Genomic DNA, 23,510 nt, shown 5'->3' with positions numbered 1-23,510 from the left:
CTTTGGAGACTGAGACGAAGGAGTAGGGGAGGTGTTTTGTGCGGTGTGTGTGTGTTGGGGTGTGTGTGTTGGAATGTGTCGTGTGTGTGCTGGCATGCGACTGCTTGTGTGTAATGTCTGTACGATCAGTGGGACGGTGATGCGTGTGTGCATTTAGTATTTGTAGGATTCTGTGTGTGCGTGGTGTGTTTGTAATGTGTTTGTTTATGGCGTGTCTGTGGTGTGTGTGTTGGTTCTTTGTGTCATGTGCAGGGCACAAGTCCTAAAAAAAGAAGTGGGGGGACTCTCCAAGTTAGGCGGCGTGACAGGAAGTGACATCACGACAGGAAGTGACATCACGACAGGAAGTGACATCACGACAGGAAGTGACATCACTTGTGAGGCAGATCCATCATTTGCATATATTGCAAGATTTAACAATTGAAGCTGCTTGGTACTTAAGCCTGTGACTTAAGGTCCCTGTATGGAGGAATTAGCAGCCCAAATGTGGATGAAGTTTGGTGTACAACTACATTAGTCAAGCCATTAAGTGCTGTAAGCGAGGCATACTAAAACATGGGACCATGAACAAAAGCAGAATTTGTGTTGAAAAAAGCCAAAGAAAACCACATACTAGAAACTACAATAGTGATTATCAAAACTTTAAAATTTATTACGCTACCGAGAACACGACATTTAAATTTATTGACAAGTATAATACACTGGGACCATGAGAGAAAAAAATGCAAGGTGCACACTGTACAGTTTCAGCTTGATACTCTGTACATCGGTTATTGCAGACATTATGGGACATGTTATATTGCCACAGGATGTCTGGCCATGGAAAATTTGTGAGACCGCTTAGATCATTGAAAGCTATCAATTAAAAAATGACCATGCGTCTGCATATCTTTTATTGTGCTGGGCTGTAGGATCTACCTTTCTAGATTGAGTATCATCTGCATGGCGATGGGCAATCAACCACCTGTTCACAAATGGCACTGGATTCCAAAGAGGCAGAGGAGGACCCATGAGGTTAATGAACATTAATGAGGAAAGGCGTCCGATACCAAGGCAGTTTCGTATGGGTGACATTATCAAGTTCATTGTGCTGAAACCCCTTTCGCAGTCACTTGAAGTCACAGGAAGTGTGTTTATCGCCCTCAAAACAGGTTGCAGTTTCTCTGGAATGTCATTACCACCATTATCAATATAGTCTCTGAAGCCTTCAGATACGCCTTTGAAATTAAGACAGAATCTCCTGCACAGGTTTTGTAGTTTCTCCTCACCTTGATAACATCTATCTCTGATGTAAGAGCTAAAAATTCATCTGTCCGAGATGATGTGGCCGACCTATTGCTTGCAGACTGTGCATACAACCTAGAGCGCAAGTTATCTGCCAGATTTTGATAAAACTGGGGAAGGTTTATTTTGACCTGCCCACGTGAGTCCTCACAGCTGATTGGCACTCCTCTAAATAAGCCACTCTCAATAGCTTTTTCAGCCTCCTTCCTGTGTGTCCCTGGAAACTCCTTAAGCTTTTCAATTGCCCTTACTGAACGATTGATGAGCTGGTAAGCTCGTGGCAGAGTTACCTCATCCCTTTGAAGTGCTTCCGACAGTGTTCCAATTTCATGAACCGCATCTGCAACACCAGCTAGATTCAGCACAAAATCGGAAGATGTCAGAATTCTATTCAGCCCACTGAAAGTAGACCGGTGTTTGGCATCACGAGAAGTACTTAAGCTGGACTGAACAAAATGCTGGTGAAGGGCTGGGTATGACTCCCACACTGCTCGTATTGCCCTTTTGCTAGAAGCAATCCACCGGATTGAAAATACTCGCCCAATTTTCAGAATCGCAATCTCTAGCTCTTTTGCACATGCGGAAAGTTCCCGCTGATTTTTGGGAGACTGGTGGTACACAGCATACAGTTTTTCAAAAAATGATGCAAGGTGCTTAAGGCCTGGCACTGTATCAACCGTGTCTGCTACACTGAGCTCAAGCCGGTGGCATAGACAGTGCCATTTTACAAGTCGAAGGTATTTACAACATAGCCTCTCCAAAACACCAGAGTTTCTCCCAAGCATTACACTGGCACCATCACTGCACACCCCTATCCAATTGTCTGCAAGGAACTGGTTGCAAAACCCATGTTTTTCCAAACATTTCAAGAGTGAGGACTCAATGCACTCTGCATCGCCCCTAGGCAACTCAAGCAAGTCAAGGAAAAAGGTGAGGGGCTCTTTTCCATTGAATGCAGCACGAACATAAATAATTAAAACAGTCAATGAAGAATGGGTTGTTGACTCATCAATATAAACTGAGATTTTTGGAGCCTGTTCAACAATGCCTATGCAAAGCTTTCTCCGCATTTCCTCAGCAATGCAATCAGTTATCTGTGCTGCAGTGAACTCGCTGTGTAGAATCGAGCCCATATCTGACTGATTAGCAACCTGCAAAGCTACTAGACCTGGAAAGTCTGAAAAGGGGCGATTATTTTTTGCACAAAAGAAAAGAGTGCGAAACACCTTAACCGTTGAAGCATGATAATGCCTCTGCTGCTCCAGGATCGTTGACGGCAGTACCTCCTTCTTGGATGCATCTTGGATAGCACATGCATTACAATGTGCTTCAGAAATTTTATGCTTATGTATTTTTTTCCGCAGTGAGCCTAACTGGCTAGCTTTTGTTGGGCCAGATGCAGCAATGCTCCCAGTGACCCATTCTCTAGACAAACCCACACCCTGTGATGCTCCAAGTAGCTTAACCTCACTGCATATGTTGCAGCCAAGGCGGCCATTTTCACAACTTAGCCATGGATACTTTTCTTTAAATTGAGCCCACTGATTGTGGTCCCAACACTCTGGCAAGCTGGTATCCCTTTCAAAACTGGCGCCCGCATCCCGGATCTTTGTTGAAGAGTCTTCCAGTGGAGAAGGTGGAACCGATCCTTGGCTTGACATCATACTCTCCGAATCTTGTGCAGGTACATCGTTCAAGCACGCACTGGGCTGTACTAGGCTACTTTCAGAATCAAACCGTGATCTCTTATTCGCATTTGCAAAGAAATCCATGATGCTGGATTTGCGTTGGCTTGTTTCTGTTGAAAGCAGAAAGCATTGGGTCAGTTTTATTGTTTACATTTGTCACTCGTAAAAGTGGATAAATACAGAAAATTGTCCTACTTTTAAGTGACTCTCCGTGCTGTCTTTCATAAATTATAGGCCAACAGCTGGACAGCATGTAAATAAAAAAACAGGAGGACATTTCTTTAAATAAAGGCATATGTCAACATAAATGTATGGTATAATGCTAGTATTTACAGTGGATCCTCAGTGTCTATTGCAGTCCAAATATTTTTGCCAGAAATTACTCTAATGCACATATGCTCCCAGGTCCCACAATGCTTCCTGATGCAGATATCCACCCAATTCCCACAACGGCGCAGTAATTCACAAGCTGGCTTCCTTTCAGCATGGCACCGTAATTAATATATTAGCATGCCCAGTTTACACAAATCCACATTAATGCACTTTGACAACAATGACGAAGTAAACATTTATTGCAAATTACAAACAAACACAAATGTTAGACCAGTGGTCGAAGTGGGCAACAAAAAGTAGGGAAACTGTGGGCAGAAAATCAGAGGGTGGGAATAACCTGAGAATTGGGTCAGTGGGTAACCTATAAAGCGTGTAGGCTGCGGTATCTCCGTTTGTAAAGCTAACCGTGCCACAGCGGTAGTGACTGCGCAGATGTAACTTCTGAATGCTATAGGTGGCACTCAATGCTATAGGTGGCACTAGCTCGATGGGTCCAGGGGGTACAGCTCCCGTGCTATTTACAGGAAAAGCCTTTTGAGGCTGCATATGGTGGAATATCTCTGTGTGTCTAAAAGTCACACGAACACATTGCCTATTGGAAGGCGTGGGGATATTAACTGATTTGCCCAGAATCACAGGTCGGTGAGCTAACGCCGTGAATCTAACATGGTTCTCTAGCTGTGCTCTACATAAACAAATTCTCTAATAAAACAATATTAAAACAGCACCACGTGTACTGCATCCGTTAATATACAGATACCTGAAGCCTACAACACACAAAAACATACACTACACTATATACTGCAGTACACAAACACATTACTACTTGTTTAACCATTACACAATACTACAACTGATACTTTAACACAACCGCCATTCACATTATTGCTACCCTTACTATCGAGTGAAGGGAAGTCTGCAGCGGGAGGCGGAGGCAGGTCAGGCAGCAGGCAAGGCCAGGCAGAACAGCCACGTCAACATCCGGTTCCGGGTCACTTCGAAAAAGCAAAGGAGCCAAAGCAGGAAAGCCCGAAAAATAAAGGGCTTGGAGCAGGAGGGCGGGACTGCCGAGTTGCAGACCCACCCACCCATTGGTTGAAGATCACGGCGTCTATTGGTGGGTACCCTGGCAACGGTGAACCTGGTAGGTGCAGGGGCATGGGGCGTGATGATTGGCGGCAGTCCGAGAAATTTCCGGATTCAGCCAGCCACCCGGAAATACATTGTTGTTTGTGGTCTTCACTTTGTGCGCGCGTATTTGGGAAGGGTGGACGGCGTTTTGATTGAGCAGGGTGGACGGCGTCCACCCTGGAAAACCCTGGAAAATAAGTGGGGGGATGCCGTCCACCCGCGTGGTACCCCGACTCGTGCCCTGGTCATGTGTATATATTTGTGATATGGAGTCGAAGGGCAAAGAATGACTGAAGCATCGTATATAATGGTATGTTCCTGTAGAGGGCGCCAGAGGCGAGGAGCAGGAGCAAAGAGCGGAAGATGAGAGAGAAGAGACCTGCAGAGGGAGGATTAAAAAACAAGCATTTGCAATGCAATAGGTCTCGCATTTACGCGTGTTTAAGCTATTGGCATTATACATGACAATGCCTATTCTTTGTTTTAGAAACAAAAACAAAAATGAAAGGCATAATTATTTGCGATGTCAATATAGCTCAAACCCGCGTAAATGCGAGACCTATTGCATTGCAAATGCTTGTTTTTTGGGTTGCACAGAAAACGCACGTCAAAACTAACCAGCAGCATTTTAACCCCTTCAGTGCCCGCCCCTTTCCCCGCCCAGTGCCGGCCGTTGCATTAGCGGGCGGGGTCTATGACGAGCTGGACTCGTCATGGGCACAGCGCCACCGCGGCCCATGACGAGTCCAGCTCGTCATGGGCACTGAAGGGGTTAATTTATGTTTTAGTGTTTTTCTGTTACCACGGGAATCTAGAAAAACATCTCTGCCTCATCACATCTGAACCTACGCAGAACGTATTTCTTAGAGCTAACTGTGAGTGGGAGGGTCTGGTGGAATCTCCGCCAATGCTAGAATGCCAGATAGAATTCAAAAGTGCTCATTGGCTGTAGACTCGCACGTGTCGCTCTCCGAGCCTTCATGCAACAGCCGGTGGTGTATCTCCCGCTATAAAGCGGGCTCAGCCTTTAGCTAAAGGTGCACCTAAGGCGAGTCAGTCACAAACAGGTGTTTTGTAATATTTATTATCCCTTCTATAACGTACATTCCCTATTCTGTGGCTATTTTAGGGACTCTGCCTTGCTGGATAGCTCGGGCACTTGCACCCTATCTCTGCCTACTCGAGGAAAGATGAACTGAGCCCTCACTGGGCAGCTGTGCGGTGGTCTTGCCCACTTAGGGAGAGGTGTACCTCAGCCCTTCCTCGCTGTACGGAAACAAACAGGGGCGCTCTCGGCTCTCTTACTCCCTAGATAAGCCTGTTTGTAGTCCGGGCTGACGCTTGGGCTCTGTTAAAAGCACGGCTGATTTAGTAGCACTATAGAAGCTGGCGGTTCACATTGTCCTGTATGTTTTCAAAGTGTTCATTTAACTTAATAATCTCTTTGTAAGATTATTTTAAAGAAAGCTTCTCTCACCTCGTTTCGTACCATCTACTTTCTTTGCATTTCCTCTTAGTTCCCAGAAATAGGTTTTCTAGTGAAACATGCGGCTTCTGGTTTGTTTATCCTTCTCCAAGCGGTGTTCTTGTTTTAATGGAGCCAGCCTGCTAAGAACACACGTTAACCTGAGCAGTGTTTGCTTCTCGCGGCTCCCCCAGCCACATACCCCCACATTCCGGCAAAACAAACGTTCCCATTTTGCTATATGTAATGTTGCTGGGTGCCTGGCTACCAGTAGTTTTCCCCCCAATAACTCTCAGGAAGCGCTCAGGAGGTTGTAGGAACCTTTATTACACTTTTAGCTATCTTTCCGAGAGAGCGCCGGGCAACACGCTCCGATCGCCGTCTCTCACTCGCGCGCTATATCGCGCATGCGCAGTAGCGTCCAAACGGCCGCTACGCACATCGCCGTCTTCACGTAGTGCGCGCGTCAACTAGACCGCGACACTACATATCTCCCCCTTTTCATACCACACAACACAATGTCCCCGACAAGGAGGTCAGTCCATTTCAAAGTCTCTGAACTTGGATGGTCTCACCACTGCTCTTCCCCCCCGGGTGTGTCTTACCGGAGTGGAATGTCCTTCTCGGCTTCCCTCTGCGACCGGGCCTCCGTCGGTACCTTTCGGAGTGCCCTGGCCCTCTCTCTCTTTTACCTCGCCATCTTCTCGGGTGGTTTCCCCCAAGGGTCTTCCACCGGGGTTGTCTCTCTCTCTCTCTTGCTCTCCGCTCATGTTCTCTCCGTGGCCTCCCTCGGATGAGTCTGTGTCTCTTATCGGCCCTTCCGTCGGGGTTTCCCCTTCCGTGTACTCTCGGGGCCACTGTAAGATCTTATTGCATTTGGCCATGCGCTCGTGTGACCACACGTTTCCGTCGCTGAGCAACGCCGCCCGGTCATACACTTCTTCTACTCGGAGGGGTGGGGAGTACTTGCTTTCTCCTTTTCGCTTAAGGACTGCCAGCTTCACTCTGACCCACTCCCCTTTTTCCAACGCCGTCTCTTTTGTCCTCTTGTGGCGGTTGTAGTGTTCTGTATAGATGCGTTGTGCCTTCTGCAGGTTGTGCTGCACCACTGCTGGAGACCATTTGCTGGTGATAGTCTTCTCCTGCCACGCCACATTGTCTCTGGTGAAGGGTTGCCTTCCACGTAAGATCTGGAAGGGACTGTACCCCGTACCGGTGGGGGTGATACGGTACGCCCATATCGTGCTGAGCACTTCTTTCTCCCAGTCTTTGCCTCTCGTGATGGCCGCCTGTATGGAGCCCATCAGCACCCTGTTAAACCTCTCTACTTGTCCATTGCTGGATGGGTGGTATATCGAGGTGTGTCTGAGTATTATGCCATTTCTGTTCGCAAACGTGACCCACTTGTCGGAGATGAACTGGGGGCCATTGTAGCTGATAATGCTCCTGGGTATGCCTTCCCGGAGGAACACCGCCTTGAGGAAGCGTAGTATCTCGTCCGTGTCCATGATCTCGTTGATGTGTTCTTCTGGCCATTTCGAGTATTTATCAACTAGTACACATAGGTATTTGGGGATCCCCTGGTCGTCCAGTATTGGCCCCAGGATGTCCACAGCCACCTCTTCCCATGGGTTGCTGGGGTTCGTGAATTTCCCTAAGGGTGGTCTCATGGGTTTAAGTGTCTTGTCCGCCCCCAGGCACTGCACACAGTCTCTCACGTGCCTCTCTACATGCGTGTCCATCCCTGGCCACCAGTATGTTTGTTTTGTCCTGGCCTTTGTCTTCACGATTCCCAGGTGGCCTTCGTGTAGTATGGTTAGCAGGGTAGGTACGATGTTCTCCGGTGGTACCACCCTGTCACCTCTGTAGACGAACACTCCGTCGTTTCCCACCGACAGCTCTTCTCTGACTTCGTAAAACTGCCTGATTTTTGGTCTTTGTCTTCTCCTTTCTGGCCATCCTCGTACGATATACGCCTTGATGTCATCCATATCACCATCCGCCTCATACGCGTTTTTCCACTCCTGCCTGCTGATGGCTTTTTCCGGGTCGTCCGTCAGGGCCACCATCTCATCGTCGTCCTCCCTGTCATTGGAGGCGCTGTCCATCGCGGATGCCCTGCTGAGGTAGTCCGCTATCTTGTTTCTGGAGCCCGGGATATACTCCACGTCGTACCTGTACTCCAGGAGTTTCAGTGTCATTTTCGCAATCCGGGGTGTGGCGCTGGCATGGCCGTCCGATGTCAATACCTTCACGAGAGGCTTGTGATCCGTTTTCACTTGGAATCTGGTGCCCCACAGGAACTGACGGTACTTCGCCATAGCCCACACTACCGCCAGCATCTCTTTCTCAATCACACTGAACTTTTGTTCCGACACTGTCAGCGTCCTGGACGCGAAGCTGATCGTCTCCGTTCCACCTTCCGGTCTTTCCTGCATGAGCACCGCTCCAAGCCCCTTTTCACTCGCGTCTGTCATCAATATTGACCGCCCCTGGGGATCGAATCCTTGCAACGGGATCGCTCCACCGATTTCCCGTTTCACTGTGTCGAACTCCTCTTGCGTCTCCTCTGTCCAGATGAACGCCGTCTTGTCTCTCGTGAGTTGCCTCATGTGGTGGGTTTTTGTGGCAAAGTGGTGGACGAATTTACTATAGTACTCCGCCATCCCTAGGAATGACCGTACTTCTTCCTTGGAGGTGGGCGGTGGTGCTTCGCATATGGCCTTCACGTTCCCTCTCTTCGGCGTTATTCCTTGCGCCCCTATCTCGTGCCCCAGGTAGGTGACTGACTTCATCCCGAAGTGACATTTCTCCCACTCTGCCGTTAGGCCCTTCTCTTCCAGGATCTTCAATACTACCGACAGCTTCCTGTCATGGTCCTCCAGCTCTGTCCCCATCACTAGGATGTCGTCCTGGAAGTATTGTACTCCCTCAATGTCCTTGAATAGGCGGGCCATTAGCTTCTGGAACACCGCCGCTGCCGAGGCGAGACCAAAGGGCATGCGGCAGAATTGGTAGCAGCCGAACGGCGTGATGAACGTCGTCAATTTTTTGCTTGTCGGATGTAGCGCTACCTGGTGGTATGCCGATTGCAAGTCAATGGTGGAGAACCATTTCACTCCTTTCGTGCGGGCCAGCATTTCCTCTATGCGTGGCAAGGGGAACCTTTCAACCACTATGCACTTGTTCAACTCCCTGAGGTCCACACAGAGGCGCACTTTGCCTGACGGTTTCATGGCCACCACCAGAGGCGCCAACCACTCCGCACTGTCGATGGGCTCAATGATTCCCCCTTCTTCCAGTCGGAGGAGTTCCTGTTGCACCGCCTCCCTCACTGCAATCGGGATGTTCCGTACCTTGTGCGCCACCGGCCGGGCGTTTTCTTTGAGGACGATTTTGTGGGAGAACTTCTCCAGTTTCCCAATCTTCCCGCCGAAAACCTTCGGGTGCCCGCTCCGCCATTTTTCTGCCGTCGACTCCTCTCCGTCCAGAGTCACCATCACCTGGGTGTCCCCTCCTGGGTTCAGCTGTACGCCCAACTCTCCTTGGTCCATCCAGCCCAGGACTGACGGTCCCTTCTCCGCGACGTATAGCTTGCAGAGCGCGCTCCGCTCCTTGAACTGGAACTTCAGCGTCTTGAACCCTACCATCGGGATTGGGTCCCCTGTGTAGGTGACGGGTCGAATGTCGGGGGGGTTCTAGTTGCGCGCCCCACGTGGGTCTGAACCTCTCATTCCATACTGAACGTTGGACGATCGTGTATGGAGATCCTGAGTCCGCCACGATGGTGATGTGTATTCCTCCGATAATCATGTCGCACTGGGGTTTGCGCGTTCTTCTCCCCTCTATGCCCAGTACCTGGTCTTCAATACACAGGACTTCTTCGTCTTCTTCACGGCCTTCTACTTCGTCCCCCTCGTCCTGTGCCACGAACTTCACCGCCTGCTGTCTCCCTTTCCTTCGGCATACTTTTTCGTAGTGACCTACTAGGCACCAGAACGCACACTTGGCTCTGAATGCGGGGCACCGTTTGTCGTGCGCAGCATGGCTTGAGCTTCCGCACCTGTAGCATCTCATGGCCTCGCCTTTTTCTTGTTTCCATGTCTGTCCGGGTCTTGGTTTCCCTTTGGTCGCTCCTCTGTACTCCCCCGTCGTTGGTTTCCCCCGTGTCTGATGGTCCGCGTCGTCCACCTTGTTGACTGTGAGTCTGGTGGCCGGTTCTCTCTTGGCCGCTTCCGCACAGCGCTTTGTTAGCTCCGCTCTTTTCACTATGGCGATCACCTCGTTCAGCGTCGCATCTCCATTCGCCCATAGTTTGTCCTGTACTGACTTGCTTGTCGTGTGCATGACGATCTGGTCCTTGATGAATTCATCCTGCAGTCCGCCATATTTGCACGTCATCGCCAGTTTCCGCAGCGCCGCCACGTAGTCATCTACGGATTCCCCCGCTTCTTGCTTCCTCTGCTGGAAGTTATAGCGGTCGATGGAGGTGCACACCGCTGGCCGATAGTGGTTGTCCAAGTCATCTATGGCGTGGGTGAACACGTCTGTGTCCCCTACTTGCCTGGTGGTCGGTGTGAGGTTTTGGAACACCCGTATTCCTTCTGGTCCCAGGTTGTGTAGAAGTATCCTCTTCCTCCTGGCACTAGAGAACGCCTCCTCGTTCTCATCTTCTAGCGCTTCCAGGTAGTTTTTGAAGTACTCCCTCCAGTCTTCCCACTTCATTATGGGTTCTCCCGGGCGTGGTAGGAATGGAATCGGCGTCGTCAGAGTCGATGACTGTGCACTCATTTTGGCTTCCACCTGCTTCCTTGGGCTACCTGGTGCGTCTGTCCCCGCTCCCCTGCTTCGGGTACCTGGGACTGCGTTCGAGCTGGCTGCTCCGTCGTCCCCCGACTCCGCCAGGATCTCCTCTGCGGTTCCGCTGTCCGCCTGCGATATCCTCTACCTCGTGGCTGGCTCCTTTGCTGCCCACGTGCCACTCCCCGGCTTTTATCTGCCTCTGCCGCGCTCTCCCGGTGTGTAGGCGTCTGTCCTCGACCCCTCCGGTCTTCTTACCGCGTGGGGTGGTGTCCCTCCTGGTGGACTTCTTCTCTGATGCTGGTTGGGGGGCACCTTCCTCCTGTTGCACGTAGGGTTCTCCTTGTCCCAGTCTCGTCGCCACTGTAATGTTGCTGGGTGCCTGGCTACCAGTAGTTTTCCCCCCAATAACTCTCAGGAAGCGCTCAGGAGGTTGTAGGAACCTTTATTACACTTTTAGCTATCTTTCCGAGAGAGCGCCGGGCAACACGCTCCGATCGCCGTCTCTCACTCGCGCGCTATATCGCGCATGCGCAGTAGCGTCCAAACGGCCGCTACGCACATCGCCGTCTTCACGTAGTGCGCGCGTCAACTAGACCGCGACACTACACTATACTCTCTAAAATCAACAGACCCCCTAATTATGTGTTCCCGCGCGTGTGATGGTATTGTAAAAATGCAAGTATGGCTGTATATGTATTTGAGGCTTTACAGTCACTCCCTGGCACACGGCACTGCTTCCAGTTCAGTTAATTTCCCCCTGTCTTTCCTCAACACCCCTGCCCCTTTCATTTTGTAAATTACCAGTATGATTGTTCGTAACCGCACCACTACACCCATTATTTCAAAAACCCAGACTTCCCTACATAAAGAACAAAATGCAACGCTGCAGTAAATAAATAAACTGATTACACGCTCAGAAGGAGGTTCAGCTGTGAATTCATATAAAGTCCAGAGTGAAACATACAGTATATTTTAATCAGCACGGCCATTAGCTTGCATGACAATCCAGTTGATATTGGATGTTTCTCTAAAAGATGTTCGGAGTTGGAGGCTGTGAGACGAGGGTTCTGTACCATGAGCAATATAGCATGCAATAAATTGCAAGGATGCACATTAATTAGTAAGCAGACTATTTGCACGTTTGTAGTTATAGCCGATTTCTACTTTTGCCATTCATCCACATGTGGTCATTGGTATTAATGTACAGTTCAATATACAGTACTAACATGGTCTCTGTAAAAATACCACTCCACAACACAAAATTACACTCCATAGCATACAATCCAACTGCACATAAATTAATACACTCAATACCACATAATTACTATCCACATAATTCCACACCACACCGTACCACACAATTCCACTCCACAAATCCACTCCATGCCACACAATTCCACTACTAACTAATCAATTCAAGCCACATAATTCCACTGAACACCACAAACATACACTCCATAACATGGGTAAAAGACATTGCTATTTACAATTCCAATAGCTCTAACTCAAACAAACGCGAGACCTATTGCATTTCCAATGCTTGTTTCACCTTGGGGGTTTCTCAGTGACATGAAATAGACAGGTGAGTGATGGGTGCGTTGTTTATAATTAGGGCTCCCAGTTTTATGGAATTAATTTTTTTGTATTTATCCATATTTCTTTTTTGCTAATTTTATCTTTATCCATATTTATTTTGAGATTTGTGAAAAAATTAAGCTGAAATTGGTATATTCCCACATTTATTTTTCTGAAAAATATGCACTCATGTTTGAAATCTTGCCAGGCTTTAATTATATGAACACCTGTAGAAGATAAATCAAGGGACTTATATGAAAATATGCAAATTTCACTATCAACCTTGTGCACATCTCCTCTTTACTAAAATATCTTTCTTTAACATCCTTACCTTACAGCTATGACAGTTATTGACCTAGCAGTCAGCATTTAGAAGCAATCAAAAAGCAACCCAATTTCTGTTTTTATCCACATTTAAAAATAAATACAGACAAGAAAATAAACGGGGTTCTGTCTGTATTTATCTGTAAAAACAGAAAATGGGGAGCCTTATTTATAATGTCACTCAGATCCTCAAGGGGAACACATCCCCCTTAGTCACAGTGATCCATTTACAATTTTATATTGCATATGGTTTCCAAATCAATCCACACTGTGAACAGGCTTTTCACATTGTGGTATTTTAAACACACAAATATTTATACACCGAAGGAGGCAGGCTCGACGTCTGGGACTGAGCACCCTTTCCTCACAGCTGTGGAACGCAAGCTGCTGTGACGTAATGTGAGTGAAGAACATCACTCTGGAAAGCCTGTTCAGGACAGGGGATGGAAGTGGGACACATGCATAACACCGAGTAAGATCATTCTAGATTGAGACGTTAACTAGCACTGTAACACATCAGACCGTTGAAACTGCAAAAGTGCACTGGAGTGTCTTATATTTATTGCATATTTGGAAAGGCTTGTGAACGGTTGTATGACAATACCACGCATGTCTTTACATCGCACATTTCACAACGCATACCACTACCACGCATTTACATTCATTCACATTACAAACACCTTCACCACGCACTCCACTACCACGCATACCTTTACCAGCTTACTGACTTAAAAATTCTATCACAGTGTAACACAGCCACCTACTGTTGAAAATATATACATTAACTCTTTATAAATTTGTAGGTATTGCCTAGCGTTGCAGCGCGCATGCGCTGCTCGCTCTGCGAGACTTATTGTGGATGAGGAGATTTGAGAAGGGGGCTTGAAGCCCCGTCCCTCTTTTTCATTGGTTGGTGTCACGGTTTATGTAAAACGGTGGCCACCGATTGAAACGGAGGCTTTTTGGTTGCCGCCCATTCCCCTTTTCGTCCGGCCCATCCGGACAGGATCGTTTGCTTTCTTATCTATAGGGGGCGTGTAGTGAGGGATCATGTTTCGGAGGTATTTTTTTTTTTTACTAACGCAATGGCGACAGTTTGTTTGGATTTTATTTTTTACTCTTTGATGCTATATGTGTTATTTTGCCCTGGCCCGATAGTTACATTATTATTTTTTTAAAGCGCATATGGCGGCCGCGCAACTTTATTATCGCGCGCACCACCAAAATGCTTTTCTTTATAAATGTATTTTGTTTTTATAAAGTGCGCTACACGAAGCTTAGTATTCATGGCAGCCGCACACCTATCTCCCGCTTTAGCGTTAGCCACGCTCTTCCCTTCTACCCCGGCCACGGGTGATACAGAGGAGGGGACACATACAAACTTCCCCAGCTGCCTGTTCTACCATTCGCAACGGCCCGATAGCAACACATGATTCGCTCCCAGCAACCATTGTTTACAAGGTTGCTGGAAGCGATGCTGTCCACATTGAGTGAAAACGTGGAGGGCTGCAGGGGGCATAAGCAGCTGATAAGCGTGCTGCTAGAGCCCCAGGAGTACATTGTATTGATTGGACCCCAAGGCGCTTCTTGGCATTGCTTAGGACGCCGTGGAGTACCGTAGCGTTGCTGGGTTGCATGAGGAACACTTAGACCCTAAATACTCTGCCCGGAACCCCGTCGGAGAATAGTGAGACCCCTTGGAGTAGCTGGGCGCTGGTGAGTCCTCCGCGAGTCATACTGCTGGGATCCCTGAGGAGCACTGCAGGCACACCTGTGGAGCGTGAGTCTGCCGCCACAATGCACGAGGAGCCCCACACCACCCCATGGCTAAAGAGGAGCTGTTACTGGCACTGCCACTCCAGGTGCCGCTGAGGAGCTGCCGAGAACCCCTGACACTTGGGCCCTTCTGTCGCTCCTTGGGCCCCTAAGCCTGGCCAGGTCACTGGCTCCCACAGACTCCGGAGACGCATCAGAGACCCAGAGGAGCGCGAGAGCATTGCCGGGACACCAGGGGTATGGCGGTTCACTGTTGTCACCCACGGGGTTGGCAGGGCCCTCCTAGGACCTCTGAGGACCCCCCCCCCTCGCTGGGGCAGTGCTGAACATGTGCCTTGTTTAAGACAGGCTTCCACCTAGAGGCCAGCCAGGCTCCACCATGGGGCAGGCCTTCTTCCCCAGGCCGGCTAATCCTGCTCTGGCTGGTGAGTAAAGTTGACTCCTGTGTCCTGATAAACACATTGTGTTATGTCGGGGTTGGAGCTGGGGGTCCTCTTTGTGACTTTAGCTAGTACTTTACACAGCGGTGTTAGGTCACTAACATTTGTAAAACATTTCCCCGTGAGTACAACACTGAAGCCGGTTGAGATGTGTACAGAGGACTCAAGCCGCTGATTCATTCACTTGCTTAAAAGGAGTGAGGGGGCAGAACTCGTGTTCACAGCAGCAAACCCCGGCTGCACCTCCCTCCGCGCACGCTCCACGTGTACTCAACCTCCCACAGCAATGCAAGGTAAGCAGACAACTTTTCAGTTTTTCAAAAGTTTTTTTATTTCAACTTTCTTGTTCCTGATGGCACAGACAGTATTTCAATCTTCAATTTTATTTGGTGGGGGGAGAAGGTAAATGCTACTTACCAGTATGCATCTGTTCTTGGCATGTAGAGCTGCTGCAGTCACATTATTGCATTAGATCGCCGCCTAGTGTTGGGTCCGGATGTTGCACGTTGTTGTCTTGGAAGAGTCTTCGAGATCTCACAAGATAGGTGACTCCTCCCCTGGACTACAGTGCGCATGGACAGCTCCTCCATCGTCAGATTGTTTTTTCGCCATTGTGGCAAAGATGGAGGATAGTAATAGAAAGAAAAGGTGTCCATGTAAATGTATCTAAGTAAGATAGTACTGCAACTGTGCTCGGCACCAGGGAGGAGGGTGGGCATGTGACTGCAGCAGCTCTACATGCCAAGAACAGATGCATACTGGTAAGTAGCATTTACCGTTCGAGGCATATGAGCTGCTGCAGTCACATTATTGCATAGACTGTATAGCAGTTCCTCCTCTAGTGGTGGTTACCGGTGGCAGTTGCAGTAGTTTGGAAAAGTGTTTTAAGGACAGCCTGACCTACAGAAGCTTGTTGTTTGGCTTGCACATCAACACAATAGTGTTTAGTGAAGGTATGTATGGTAGACCATGTAGCTGCCTTACAAATGTGTTCTAAGGGGATATTCCCTAGAAAAGCCATGGATGCCCCCATTTTGCGCGTGGAATGTGCTCTTGGGGGAATAGTTAATGTGCGTTTAGCTTTTTGATAACATATTTGTATGCACTTAACTATCCATCTGGCTATTCCTGCCTTTGAAATAGAGTTGCCCTTATGAGGTTGACAGAAAGACACAAACAATTGTTTTGTCTTCCTAAATGGTTTAGTTCTGTCTGTGTAGTAGAGTAGAGCCCTTTTGACATCCAGTGTGTGGAGTGCTCTTTCAGCTACTGACTGTGGTTTTTGAAAAAAGACAGGTAACTCAATTGATTGGTTAATGTGAAAACTAGTTATGACCTTTGGTAGGAATTTAGGGTTTGTCCTGAGAACTACCTTATTGTGATGTATTTGCATGAAATGTTCTTGAATTGTTAGTGCCTGCAATTCACTTACTCTTCTGAGTGAAGTGATTGCTATTAGAAATGCCACCTTCCATGTTAGGAACTGTAATTCGCAAGAATGTAGAGGCTCAAAGGGTGGACCCATGAGTCTAGTAAGTACAATGTTAAGATTCCAGACTGGGGAAGGTGGAGCTCTTGGAGGGATTACTCTTTTGAGCCCTTCCATAAATGCCTTAATGGGTGGTATTCGGAAAAGAGACACGTGTTGTCTGTTATGGAGGTATGCTGCAACAGCAGCTAGGTGTAATCTTATAGATGAATATGCTAGATTACATCTTTGTAAGTGTAGCAGATAAATTATGTTTTGGACAGAAGCGTCTAGTGGATTGATTTGATTATTTTGGCAGTAAATAACAAATCTTTTCCATTTGTTTGCGTAACAGGCTCTGGTAGTGGGACGTCTTGCCTCTTTGATGATATTCATACAATCAGGAGGCAGGTTAAGGTATCCCAACTCTAAGACTTCAGGAGCCAGATTGCTAGGTTCATTTGGTTGGGGTCTGGGTGTTGTATCTCTCCATGGTTCTGTGTGAGTTGTTTCGGAGAGAGGTGTATTCTTTGATGAGGGACTACCGAGAGTTCTAGGAGTGTTGTGTACAATGGTTGTCGTGCCCATGTGGGAGCAACTAGGATCATCGTAAGTGTTTGTTGCTTTAGTTTGCGTACCACTAATGGAATGAGTGGGGTTGGCGTAAAAGCGTATGCAAATCTGCCTGACCAGTTCATCCATATCGCATTGCCCTTTGACTGCGGGTGTGGGAACCTGGCGGCGAAGGATGGGCATTTTGCGTTTTCCTTTGTGGCGAACAGATCTATGTCTGGGTGTCCCCATGTTTGAAAGAATGGGAGTAGGACTTCTGGGTGAATTTCCCATTCGTGGATCTGTTGACTGTGTCTGCTCAATAGGTCTGCAATCTGGTTGTTTACTTCTGGGAGATGTTCTGCTAGAAGATGGATGTTTTATGGAATGGCCCATTTCCATATCCTTTGCGCTAGTTGTGATAGCTGCAGAGAGTGTGTCCCCCCCCTGTTTCTGTATTTAGAACATTGCTGTCATATTGTCCGTCCGGACTAGGACAGTCTTGTTGGCTATGTGTTTTAGAAAAGCCTTCATTGCTTGAAAGATTGCCAGTAATTCTAGGTAGTTTATGTGGTGTATTTTTTGGTGCGGTGTCCATAGACCTTGCACTGTATGTTGAAGTAGATGGGCTCCCCACCCTGTGAGTGATGCGTCCGCTGTCAACACTACATGTGGAGCTGGCTCTTGGAACAGTCGTCCTTTTGAAAGGTTTTGTGTGTTCCACCACTGCAGAGAGCGATGGGTACGACTGTCTACCAACACTAGGTCCTTTAGTTTCCCTTGAGCCTGGTTCCATTGTGTAGCTAGGCATTCTTGTATGGGACGCATTTGTAGCCGAGCATGTGGAACTATGAATATGCAAGATGCCATCATGCCTATGAGTTGCATAAACACTCTTGCTGTCAGAAGAGTTTGAGGTTGGAATTTTAGGATCATTGCTTGAATGTTCTGTATCCTGGCTGGAGCTGGGTAAGCCTTTGCTACTGTGGAGTCTATAGTTGCTCCCAGATACTGCTGTATATGGGAGGGTTGTAGATGGGATTTTGGGTAGTTGAGGGAAAATCCCAGATTGTGTAATAGATGGATTGTGGTCACAGTGTGCTGCAGGCATTGGTGATGTGATTTGGCTTTTATCAGCCAATCGTCTAGGTACGGAAACACATGAATATGTTGTCTCCTTAGATGTGCTGCCACTACTGCTAAGCATTTTGTGAACACTCTTGGTGCTGTTGTTACCCCGAAGGGTAGGACTTTGAATTGGTAGTGCTGTCCCTGCACTACAAATCTGAGGTATTTCCGGTGTGCGGGATGAATAGGTATGTGAAAATATGCGTCTTTTAGATCTAGTGTGGCGCGAAAATCGCCTTGCTGTAGTAGTGGTAGTACTTGTTGGAGTGTGATCATGTGAAAATGATCGGAGTGTATATATTGATTGAGGGGACGAAGGTCGAGAATGGGCCTGAGGGAGCCGTCTTTTTTGGGGATTAGGAAATAGAGAGAGTAAACTCCCTTCCCTTGTTGCTGCAGGGGAACTGGTTCTATAGTGTGCTTTTGTAGCATTGCTAAGACCTCCTGTTGTAGTAGTATGGTATGTTCCTCTGACATTGGTCTGTGTTTGGTTGGTATGTTGGGTGGGGTAGATGTAAGTTCTAGACAGTAACCAGAATGGATAATTTGCTTCACCCACCTGTCTGTCGTGATGGATTCCCAGACAGGTAGGAACTGTGATAATCTGCCTCCGACTGGTGTTAAGTGGTCTGGAGGCAGGTGTAAGAGGTCACTGTTTGGGAGTGGTGGAGGTACGGTTGTTGTTGTTACCTCTACCTCTGCCTTTGTTATTGTTTCCTCTATATCCTCCTCTGCCTCTGTGAAATGTGTTTTGAGAGGTAGTTTGGAAAGGTTGAGAGGTTTGTGTATTATTCCCTCCCCCTGTACCTCTATAGGAGGATCTACGAAAGGAACGTTTGGATTGATAAAACTGCAGTGCACCCATAGATTTAGCGGTGTCAGTATCCTTTTTCATTTTGTCTAATAGGACATCTGTTTCAGGCCCGAACAGGAAATCTTGGTTAAGGGGTTGATTGAGAATAGTGGTTTGCACCTCAGGTTTAAAACCTGATATGCGAAGCCATGCGTGTCTCCTTAACATCACGCTTGTATTGACTGTTCTAGAGGCTGTGTCAGCTGCATCTAGAGCACACTTTATTGAGGCATTAGTGATGAACTTTCCTTCCTGGATAAGGTCATTTGCCTGTTGTTTATATGGGTCAGGGAGATGTTGTAGCAGCTCCTCTAATTTGTCGTAGTGCGCCCGGTCATATCTAGCTAACAATGCTTGTGTGTTAGCTATTCTCCAGGTGTTGTCTGCTTGTGAAGCCACCCTTTTCCCAGATGCCTCCAGTAGTTTGGACTCCTTTTCTGGTGGTGCAGAATCGCCAGTGGTTTGTGAGTTAGCCCTTTTTCGTGCATTGGCGACTACCAGAGAGTCCAGCTGTAGTTGACCCTTGATGTATGTAGGGTCGGAGGGTGCTGCTCTATATTTCTTTTTCAGTCTAGGGTTGAGTATTCTAGCCCTAATTGGGTCTTTGAATATTTCTGGTGCATGTTTTAAAACCCCTTTGAGCATGGGTAATGTGCGTACACTTCTTTCTGTGGTTGGGAAGGTGTCGAGCAAGAAATCCTCTTCCATAGGATCAGCATGCATATCTACCCCGTGAAAACTAGCAGCCCTGTCTACTAACTGATGGAATGCAATGGTGTCATCAGGAGGGGATGGTTTTGAAGGATATGGCGTGGGGTCTAGAAGAGGTGTGTTATTGTCTGGTGAATATGGGTCTCCCCATGTGTCCAGGTTGGGATTTGTGTCCTCAGGATCTTCATAAGGGTCTTGTGGATCATTATTTATGTCCTCATCTGGGTCCCCATCAGGCTGTGGAGGCATGGGGGGGGGTGTATGGCACATAAGGCAGAATAGGAGAGAGGAGGAGGAGTAACAGGCCTAATAGGAGAAGTAGCAATGTCCTTCCTTTTTAGAGGAATAGGAGAGGGTAAGGCAGGAGGAATTTTCCTCTTGTGGAGCACCACATGACCTGTGTTAGGGTCTATGATGATTCTTTTCTGTTTTGGATCGATAGGATCCGGATAAAACAGCTCCTCCTCTGTATTTGGTGGTTTCGGCACCGAAGATTTTTGGTGTTTCTTACTGGGAGTCGAAGGATTTGTAGGCTTCGGCTTGTTTGGCTCGGGAACCTTGTTTTTGTTCAGTTCGGGAGCTTTATTGACTTCGACGTCCTTTTTCGGATCGACCGTTTTCTTGGGTTCGATCTGTTTTTTAGGCTCGGTGACCTTTTTGGAGTCGTTAGTCTTTTTCGGGTCGATTAACTTTTTCGGGTCGATATTTTTCTTGGGATCGACCGTTTTCGGCTCGAGATGCTTCGGCTCGACGTTTTTGGGAACGGTCGAGTCTCTCGGCGCCGGAGCCGGAGTTGGTGCCGTATGTGTTTTTCTCGGCGCCGAAGGCATTTTTGGTGTAGGGAGATACGGTTTGCTCGGTCCCGAGCTACCGGAAGGCTTTTCTATTATCTTCGGAGCCGGGCCCGAGGGTGGGGCTTCCGAAGGGATGTTTCGTTCGTGATGAAGGCCTTGTGGCGATGTCTTGACCGGAGCCTTATGTGGGGTGATTGGGACAGGGGCATCGGTACTCACGTGCTGCCCCGCTGGGATTTGGTCATCTGAGTCCGATTCTTCGACTGTGACGAGCTGTAGGTCGTCCGAGTCCTCGGCATCCGAGGGGTCGAAGATATCGTCCGGTGCTGCTGCTTGTCGATGCATCGCTTGTCGATGGGCCCTCCAGTTCCTGATTGTCTTCTTGGAACGGAAGAGCGCGCAGGCTGAGCAGTCTTCTTCTTTATGCTCCGGAGATAGACATCTGTTGCACACCGGGTGATGATCCATGTGTGGGTATTTAGCACCGCACTGGGGGTATTTTTTGAAGGGGGTCCTTTTCATGGGCCCGAGGCCCGCGTGGCGTCGATAGGCCTGGAGGCCTGCGTCGATAAAAATATGGGAAATAAAGTCCTGTAAAGTTGTAGGGTGTCGATCGGAGAGCAATCCCGTCGAGATACGTTTGATTTGCTGTGAGTAAAGTTGAAAACTTCGGAGTCGAAGTTGGCGTCGCAGAAGTACATCCGAACCCGATGGCAGAAAAAAACAATCTGACGATGGAGGAGCTGTCCATGCGCACTGCAGTCCAGGGGAGGAGTCACCTATCTCGTGAGATCTCGAAGACTCTTCCAAGACAACAACGTGCAACATCCGGACCCAACACTAGGCGGCGATCTAATGCAATAATGTGACTGCAGCAGCTCATATGCCTCGAACAAATAATTTTAGACAATGAAAAATCATAATGGGAGACACATCTGTTTAAGTAGCAGTTTTGCACTGTTTGCCCGGCGGTCGTTTAAGTAGTCACTCAGATGAATTTAAATCCAATTGATAGCACGGAGATTTAGAAGCAACACTCTCGGGCCCCCAATCTAATGTTTTTTTTTCACTGAATTAACACTCTTTCTCTGGCTTTTATTTTTGAACCACAGGACAGCACACAAAACTGCACAATTAGGCGAACATATATGCAAAATCCTAATTAACATTTTTGTGTGTCTCCATTCGAATGTTCTTTGGTGCTTTGTAAACCAGCTTGCATGTGCTTATTAATCTGCCTGTATAGCTGAAATATTTCATAGGAAACTGCATTTGATAATGCAGAATTGGGTAGCAAACATTTAACCTCAAACAGTGGGGTCCTCATGCATCATATCTCCATCACGTATCACTTTCCTTTTATTAAGCATTTTTCTGTTTTTTATTGGCTACAACACAACTTTTGCAAATAACCTTGGAGTGATCTTGAATTCTAACTTAGGTATTCGGACAGTGTTGCTGCCTATAGATCCACAGGTTCTCTGTATGTATTGGGATACGGATATAACAATAAAAGAATAATGAAGACCATACATTTTTGCGGTAAATATACGTTAAATAAAACATGATAAGTTAACTTTTATGAGGATAACTATTATTTCAAACACTGCACAGCCCTACAAGTAAATCTGAAACCGGGAACTTCTTTACACACCACATACACTCCATAACACATGGATAAAAGACATTGCATTTCCGATGCTTGTTTAATTCTATTGTCGCTTACACATTTGTTAGTAATTGAACATTTCATATTTTTTTGGGGGGGGGGGGGTAGACCCCGCAAGCCCCGTTTTTTAATTATCCTCAAATGCGTGATTTTGTTTTGCGATGTAAAGACTTGCGTGACAACAGTCTTTACGATCTAAAAAATGTCTGGGAAATGTACTGCGAAGTAAAAGCTTCGGAGTAAAGACTGTTTCCCTTGTGAACTGTTGAGCGTGGTTGGGAAAACTACACAGCCTTCTCACATGCCCATGACTATTCTCAGAACCTGCTCCTGAATGAGGGTTGCGTGCCCTGGCCAGCTTATTTGGAAAAAGGTTTTGAGTAGTGCCACAGGGGCTCATTTCATGGTCATTCAGCAACCTAAAGACTTTTAGTTTTGGATGGTACTGACTTCAATAGATTAGGAACTTTCTTGAGGTAAATGTTTACTGACGTTCTTTGGTGCCTTTTACTCTATAGCAAAATACACAAGATGATGGACGGAATGTTGCACATTGGCAAAACATTCACCCCCACTCACAGATCTGGGTTTAATCCATCTTTATTTTGCTCACCACGCCACCCCAGTTCAGACATGGCCATATGCAAATCAGTCTTGACCCTGTGCCTCATGGGAACAGTCCAGCCCGAACTGCCAAGCCATGTCTTCCCTGGACCGAAATCAAGCATCCTAGGACCGGTTTCGGGGTTTCACCCCTCTACCAGGATAGCTTGACTCCAGTGGCGTAGTGAGCACGGGACCCACGTCTGGGCATACCCTTCCCACACAGGGCGAACAGACCCTTATGTTCCCACCCAGATATACTCATTATCCCAAAATTATACCCTGCAGTACTACAGACCCAATAGAGAATAGATAAATCTCTCAAATGGAAGGATAATACAGTGGGATGTATTGTGCCTGGCAGGGTAGTGTTAGCGGGAGTGCCTTTTAAAGGTAGGATACAAATACTGTTACGATTACTGGGAAAAGCCTATCCTCCATTATGGCAAAGCTGCTGATGAGGACGGATGCCAGGGTGGCAGATACTGCAGTTACCTAGCTAGAATATGGTTCCTACCTTTACGCTGGGCTGGTATGCCAATACTTTTAACGACCATAAATAAAGCCCAGTCTACATTGAATCACTGTTAGGGCATGGTGTTCTTGACAAATCAAAGAGGTGTAACAGTCAACTTCCAGGCTGCTTTCGCTACAATCCTTAATCCCAGTGTCTATTCCAGTATGGAAGTGGTTCTGCACCTGGAGAGGCTTTCCAGCTGCACAGACCACAGCTTCCATTAGGTGGAGTACGGAATAGCCTTGGGGCACTGCACATCCCCAATATAAAACGAACTATGGCACATGCTTGAAAAGCAATAAGTACATGGGCAGTGGCCATCAAGTAATTTCCTAATTTGACAGAGCACTGAAAATCCTTGCATTGATCCAGCATCTGCGACAGACTTCTTCCAGG

General features: G+C 47.5%; 1 protein-coding gene across 3 annotated transcripts in view; it reads right to left on the bottom strand.

Moving 5' to 3' along the window:
- LOC146812881 (glutathione S-transferase kappa 1-like) overlaps positions 1-23,510 on the bottom strand; it is a 259,603-nt gene that overhangs the window by 40,293 nt on the left and 195,800 nt on the right. The window contains exon 3 of one of the 3 annotated variants that reach the window (XM_085619950.1): positions 668-3,082. The exons of the other annotated variants lie outside the window; for them this stretch is intronic. Within the exon in view, the coding sequence (XP_085476076.1) occupies positions 1,143-3,056 (1,914 nt within the window). The 5' untranslated portion in view covers positions 3,057-3,082 and the 3' untranslated portion in view covers positions 668-1,142. Of the gene's footprint in view, positions 1-667; positions 3,083-23,510 lie in introns of those variants that run through there. 3 annotated transcript variants of the gene reach the window in all.

This window comes from Triturus cristatus, chromosome 7 (assembly GCF_964204655.1).
Source record: "Triturus cristatus chromosome 7, aTriCri1.1, whole genome shotgun sequence".
NCBI lineage: Eukaryota > Metazoa > Chordata > Amphibia > Caudata > Salamandridae > Triturus > Triturus cristatus.
Note: the sequence above shows the minus strand (reverse complement) of the source record. Positions and strands in the feature narration are given on the sequence as shown.